This window comes from Neophocaena asiaeorientalis, unplaced genomic scaffold (genome assembly GCF_003031525.2).
Source record: "Neophocaena asiaeorientalis asiaeorientalis breed wild unplaced genomic scaffold, Neophocaena_asiaeorientalis_V1.1 scaffold918, whole genome shotgun sequence".
Classification (NCBI taxonomy): domain Eukaryota; kingdom Metazoa; phylum Chordata; class Mammalia; order Artiodactyla; family Phocoenidae; genus Neophocaena; species Neophocaena asiaeorientalis.
Genome location: NW_020174132.1, coordinates 217816 through 225289, shown reverse-complemented (window position 1 = coordinate 225289; position 7474 = coordinate 217816). Strand labels below are relative to the sequence as shown.

At 38.2% G+C, this 7474-nt stretch overlaps 1 protein-coding gene across 1 annotated transcript in view; it reads left to right on the top strand.

Moving 5' to 3' along the window:
* Positions 1-2422: 2422 nt before the first annotated feature.
* Positions 2423-7474, top strand: part of CLIC2 (CLIC family member 2) — a 22227-nt gene continuing 17175 nt past the window's right edge. The window contains exon 1 of the mRNA XM_024754719.1: positions 2423-2787. Within this exon, the coding sequence (XP_024610487.1) occupies positions 2731-2787 (57 nt within the window). The 5' untranslated portion in view covers positions 2423-2730. The remainder of the gene's footprint in view (positions 2788-7474) is intronic.

Genomic DNA, 7474 nt, shown 5'->3' with positions numbered 1-7474 from the left:
ATGACGCCGGCAGGATCCTGCTCGCTGTGCTCGCTGGACCCTCTCTTTGGTGGAACTCTCACTGTCCACCAGACGGGAACTTTGTACAGAGAAGGCAGCTAATGGCGACCATCCAGGGGCACCAAGTATACACTGGCGGTGCTGGGCCACCATCACGACTATATATCTGCTTCCAAATGAATAATATTCCTGGCTGAATAATATTCAGCAGGCTGAATAACATTGCAATGCGTGGCTAGACCACACATGTTGTGTATCCGCTCAGCAGCTGATGTACATTTGGGTGACTTCCACCTTGTGCCCGTCGGGCATAGTGCTCTGGTGAACATTCCTGGGCAGGGTTCTGTTTGAACACCTGTTTTCAACTCAGTTGGGTTTACAACCCATGGGATAGATCTATGGGTTTATTTCTGGACTCCACTGATCTATGTGTCTATCCTTATGCTAGTAGCACATAGTTTTGATAACTGAAGCTTTGGACTAAGTTTTGAAATAGGGAAGTGTGAGTCCTCCAACTTTTTTCTTCTTTTCCAAGATTATTTTGGCTATTCAAGGTCACTTGAAATTCCGTATGCATGTAGGATTGGCTTTTACATTTCTGTAAAACAGAGCGTTGTGATTTCCATAGGGATTTCATTAAATCTCTAGACGACTTTGGGTGGGATTGCCATCTTAAAAGTATTAAGTCTTCCCGTCCACAAAATCTGCTGTCTTTCCCCTTTCTTTTTAAGGTCATCATTAATTTCTTTCAGCAGTGCTTTGTAGTTTTCGGTGCACAAGACTTGCACCTCCTTGGCTAAATTTATCTCTGTGTGTTTTATTCCTTTTGATGTTGTGTGAAATAGAACTGTTGTCAATTTCATTTTGGATTATTTTTTCATTGCTAGGATATGGAAACACAACAGATTTTTGTGTGTTGATCTTGTATACTGCAACCTGGTTGAATTCGTTTGTTAACTCTGATAGTGTTTTGTGGATTCTTTAGGGTTTCCTGTACAGAAGAGCATGTCATCTGAGAATAGAAGTAGTTTAACTTCCTTTCCAACTTCGATGCTTTTCATTTCTTTTTCTTGCCTCATTGCTCTGACTAGGACTTCCGTTACAGTCTTGAGTAGAAGCACTGAAAGCAAGCATTCTTCTCTTGTTCCTGATGTTAGGGGAAATGCTTCCAGTCTTCCACCATTGAGTATGACATTAGCTAGGGTATTTCATAAAAGCCTTTTATTTTGTTGAGGAATTTCCCTTCTATTCTTAGTTCGCTGGGTGTTTTTTGTTTGTTTGTTTTTTAATCATGAAAGTTGTTAGATTTTGTTGAATGCTTTTTCTGCATCAACTAAGATGATCATGAGGGTGTTTTCCCCCTTCATTTTATCAATGTGGTTTTGACTAATCAGTTTTCTTATGTTGAGCCATCCTTGCATTCCTGGGATAATTCCTATTTGGACATGGAATGTAATATTTATAATATGCTGCTGGATTCAGCTTGCTAGAATTCTTCTGAGGATTTTTGCATCGATATTCATAAAAGCTATTGGTCTGTAATTTTTCGTATATCTAAGAGTAGAATTGCAGTGTCATATGGTAATTCTATGTTTAACTTATTGAGGAACAACCACCCTACTGATTTCCACAGCAGCTCTACCATTTTTTCATTCCCAACAAGCAGTGTATGTGTGTCCCAATTTCTCCACATCTTCTCCAAAACTTGTTATTTTCTGGGGGTGTTTTTGCTTCGTTTTGCTTGTATTAGCTATCCTAGTGGGTGTGAACTGGTATCTCACAGTGATTTTGATTTGCATTTCTCTAATGGCTAAATACGTTGAGCATCCTTTCCTGTGCCTCTTCGGCATTTGTACATCTGCTTTGGAGGAATGCCTATTCAAGTCCTTTGCCCATTGTTTAACTGGGTTGCTTATCTTTTTGTTGTTGACTTGTAAGATTTCTTTATGCATTCTGGAAAATAGACCTTTCTCAGATATATGATTTGCAAATGTTTCTGCCATCCTATGGGTTGGGCTTCAAAGTGGCTCAGTAGTTGTGGTGCACGGGCTTAGTTGCTCCGCGGCATGTGTGATCTTCCCGGACCCGGACCAGGGCTTGAACCCGTGTCTCCTCTGCATTTGCAGGCGGATTCTTAACCACTGTGCCACCAGGGAAGCCCACTTCTTTTTAAACCAACGTTTAGACAGTGTCATTAGATAAACATCCTTTTCAATGCTAAAACCCGAGTCACTTGTGGCCTTTTCCTGGAAGAGATTTTTGCTGCTGTCAGGTTACAAGAACAGCATAAGAGGCCATTTTCTGGGCATGGAGCCCAGGATTCAAAGGGAAGCTCTAGAGAACATCTGGTCTGCTTGATATATCGAAACTGCATGTGTGTGTTTGTGTGTATGTGTTTCTCTCTGCTGACTCATAGCATTGAAGCCTCTTTGGAAACTTCCCCACCCTTCTAGCCAGCCAGTTTATACACACGCCATCGGCTCCTCCTTGATTCAAATGTTAGGTCAAGAGGAAGAAAGAGAACAAATTCAAGAGTTACTCTCAAGTGTCTAGAATTTTCTGCACCTCTTGAAGAGAGACTAGCCCAGCTCCGACTATTACAAGCTGGACTTTCCTCTTAAAGCACAACCTTCATTTAAGCCTTTGGATAAAACTGGAAGAAAAGAATCTGTGAGTACTGTGGACTGCACAGAAGGCAGGGGGCTGAAAACTGGCAATAAAAACAGAAAGATGGCAGACCTGAGGCCCAGCAGTCAAACAGACCCTGAAATTGAGCTTTTTGTGAAGGTAAGTTTTCTAGCTATAATGAGAGCATACAGAATGTATTATTCCTTGACACTGGACCTCAGCATTTTTTTTTAAGTCAACATTTCAGCTAGAGATAGGAAATAGTTTTGTAATTTTATACCTACTCTGAGTCCTAGAAGAATACCTGGGTGTTTGGCTGCTCTTATATAACAATAGAAAAACACCCCATCTGAAAAAAGCAAGAAGATATGGTAGAAAGACAACTAGACTGGCTGGTAGTTAGAACAAGTAAATTGTATTATTAGTGACTTCCTATGTAACCTTGGACAAATCCCTCCCTCCCTCTTTGTTTTTCCATCTGTACAATAAAGGAGCCTGACAAAATGATCCTTAAGGGCTTTCCAGTTCTCATAATCTGTGTTTTATGAGATATGTTTTGGAAGGCCTGAATGTGGGGAGGAGAGGGCCAAGAACGGCCTGAGAGCCTCATTCCCACACATGGTCCAAATAGAGCTTTCAAAAATTCTCCCACAATGGATGAACATCACAGCAGGGTCAAACGGACACTAGAGGAGAAAAAAGCCAGGAGTCTGTGTGCCTGTTATATGAGTAGGAGGTTTTTTGCCTTGGCTTTTTTTTTTTTTTTTAATGTCTTAACATTTCAGAAAAGCCCTTTGGAAAACCCCTAAAACAGGAGAAAGGAACATGTGTTTCTAAATTAGCTCATCAAGAAAAAGAAACAATTTTGTACGGGTTATTCCAAGTAGAAATTACATAGTTTCCTAAATCCTTGCTTATATTAACTATTTTTCTCTATATTTTCATTGACTATTGGAAGTATTGAGGATGGTAATAATAAAAACAAACTCTTATATCATGCTTAACCTTTTTCTAACACTTTATGTATATTATCTCATTTAGTCCTAACAACTTAGAAGATAGGTTAATAGTAGTAAAGTAGTATCATCAGTAGCAGTGGTGGTAATAGTACTCAAAACTTTAGTAATATTGTCCTCATGATTTCTAGGTAAGTAAGATAAGGAAATAAGGTTTAAGTAACTTGCCTCTAAAACTACATCACCTCTTGATGGCCTACAAAGGCATAAAATAAGGTGTGCTTACCAAATTTTAGGTTAAACATCTGTTGGCCAAAGTAATACTTTTACAATAATTTTAAAATATTTGACAACTGGTCACATATATACATCAAGGACATAATTAACCAGCCTTTACAAAATTATAGGCGACTCTTGAATTCCTGCATAGCAAAACAATCCAAGTAAGTGTTTGCTTGACTGTGGGGCATAAGAGCTACTTCTCCTATCTCTGGATTCTAGCAAAACATGTCACTGCTCAGACGCAACATAAGTAAGCCTTAACTTCCTAACTGACTTTTTATTATAACTACCAATTCCAAACCAGAGGTAATAAGTCTCTTCATAGGGTAACTAGTTTCTTTTGTCTAAACTTGTTTATTCAATCCAATCAAACTCCTGTAACCAGTTGTTGGCATTGATCTGTGTGTTTATCTTCATAGACTTCCCATAATTTGGATGGTAATCTAGACAGGGGAAGTTAGGAAATCACACGTTGGATGAGAAAATGTTAAATTAAATAATAACTTTCAGGTTAAAAACCTAATCATTTATTGAGTACTTATGGCAGGGGCTGTGCTAAGTGGTTTATTATTAACCCTATTTTATGGTTACAGAAACTAAAGCAAAAAGTAGCTAAGTAGCTTTGCATAAGGTCACATAGCTAGTAAATGGCAGGGTCAAGATTCCAGTCCCTTAAAATAGCTGTGCATAATTTTAATTCATTGTTTTCAACTTGGCACACTTTTTAGTAACATTTCCCAGAATTTCATTAGATGAAATCCTCTAGATGTTAGCTTATCTAATGACATTGATACAAGCCACAGATTTTCTGGAAGAACCTTTAGTATCATCTGATCTGGGTTTTTGTTTTGCTTTGCTTTGAGATGGATTCCAAAGATCTCTAGAAGTTTCATAGAAGAGGGGGAATAGGGGCTGAGAGGGGTGAAAATGTTAATGAGAAAATTTAAAAAGCACTACTGTTTACCAGTTGTATCTCCCTTATAATGTGGTATCTTTCTAAAGATTAAATGAGTCTGTAATTTCCCCAGCTATGTCTGGGGACCCTACCACAATTTCCCAATGCCACTGATGGGATCCCTACAAGAAAGTAAGTCCTTTCCTGACACAATTAAGAATTTATATCACACCCCCCCATGTGTTCCATGGAGTGAGTGAAAACATTGCCTTTCAACTCTGAATGATTTGGGCAAGATTTATATCCAGGAACTAAGAACAAAGGATTTTCTAAAAGAACACATTTTGTTTTCTCTAAATGCAGAGTTTATCTTATTGGTTTGTTGTTCATTGATAAATGGAGTTTTTGTGTTCTCTACCAGTCTAAAATTAAGTTTTCATAGATTTGTACATAACATTATAGACTCTAACATTTGGGCCAAAATCCTGAATGTAATATTTTTGTCTTTATTGATAAATGTAAAATAGAAAAAGAGATGATACTCTTCTCTGAATGTTCAGACTATTTTCAAATTATCTTAGAACTATCATAAAGACTATTATAAAGACTGATTAATAAAAAATCCAATAAAACTATTAGATGGGAGAAAGCAGTGTTTAAGGAGTGTGGATTGTGGAGTAGACAGTCCTGGATTAGCTACATGAGAAGAGTGTATGGGTCATCAACTCTTGTCTAGCTGAGTGTACTTGAGCAAGTCAGCTTCTCTGAACTTCAATTTCCTCATCTGTAAAACAAGAGTAATGACAGAACCTACCTCACAGGATCATCTTCATTATAAGCATTAAATAAAATAAATTTTTAAGACACAGTAGTTGTTAACATAGCAAACATTCAATAAATGTCAGATGTTCCAGCCATTACTATTTTTCATGTTTAGAAACATAGATCACAAACACAAAGAGAAAAAGTTGTTTTGGTGAATGACCACATCGTGGTAGTTTTCACATCCATTTCTCCAGGTGGTGGGTCAAAAAGATCTTGCTGTGATTTTTGTCATAGAGTGTTCTGCCTATGTTTTCCTCTAAGAGTTTTATAGTGTCTGGCCTTACATTTAGGTCTTTAATCCATTTTGAGTTTATTTTTGTGTATGGTGTTAGGGAGTGTTCTAATTTTATTCTTTTACGTGTAGCTGTCCAGTTTTCCCAGCACCACTTATGGAAGAGCCTGTCTTTTTTCCATTGTATATTCATACATTTTGTGTAGTGGCACTTTAAATCAGCATTATTATAAACAGAAAAAAATTCAGTTTTCCTGTAAAATTGTGCTACATTTCCCCCACACCTCACTGTTTCGCTTTTCCTTTTGCCAAAGGCAACCCACCCTTCCTGCTGTATCTATTATCAGACTTCATTCTTCTTCCTGCCTAATCAAGTTTCCATTCACTAACCCCAGTTATGATTGGATCTTTAGCCTGACTTCTGTTACAAAAGAAATTCAGCTGCCAAGGTGGTTGCCTCTTCCCATACCTCTTCACTCCCTGACGCCACAAAAGAGCAACAATAAACATTATTTCCTCTGTTGTACTCACTGCCAGGAAAAGGAAAATTTACCAAAAAATAAGAATTATGTCCAAGATCAAGGTATCAGTATGGTCAGTTTCTGGTGAGAACTCTCTTCTTGGTTTATTATAGATAAGTGCCTTCTTGCTGTGACCTTATATGCATAGTTGTTGGGGGAGATGAAGAAAGAGAGAAAGAAAAAGGGAGAGAGAGCTCTGGTTTCTTCATATAAGGGCATTAATCCCATCGCAAGGGTTCTACCCTCATGACCTCATCTAAACCAATCACTTCCCAAACACCTCATCTCCAACTACCATCACGTTGGGGGACAGGGATTCAACATTTTAATTTGGGGGGAACACAATTCACAAATCCAAAGTAGATAGCAGTGCACTTCACAGGATTAGGAACTCTAAAGAGTAGGTAAGTGTGTGGAGTAAAGAAAAGGGAAAGAATTCACTTTGGGACATGTTGAGATTGAGGTGTCTAAAACTTGGATCTCCCCTCAGGAGACAACATCAGCTATAGCCTTCTCAAGGAGAGGCTCCCCTTTCTTCCTCATTTCTGTTACCACTGAGGGTGGCGATAAGGTAGATGTCTTTAGATGTCCTTGCTCCTCATTCTTGTTTCCAGACCATTCTATCTCTCCCCTCCAGAGAAATATCTCGGTTGTCTCATAATATCAGACTAAACCAACCACTACCCCTCCTTGTTATAGTAGTCTTCCCAATCCCAGGCCACTTTCCCTTACTTCTTAAGGATTTTATTTCCTGGATCATTGTCACACTCTTCAAGACTATGCCTATCATAATTCTTGGTGATTTTAATATCTACACAAATGACCCTTCCAACACTGTCCTCTCACATCCTTGGCTTTCTGTCCTCCAGTGACCTTGTTCTTCATAATCTCTCAGGCACTCCCTTCCATGGTTATACCCTTACTTTTGTCATTGCAACGTCTGCAATCGCTAAATAATATCATTTATTTGAGGGGTTTTTTGTTCTTCTTTTTGAACTTTTCCATTTTAATACACTTTATTGAGGTATAATTTACGTAAAGTAAGATGTGCTCATTTTTCACTGAAGTGTCACTGATTTACAATGTTGTGTTAATTTCTGCTGTACAGCAAAGTGATTCAATTACATATATATAT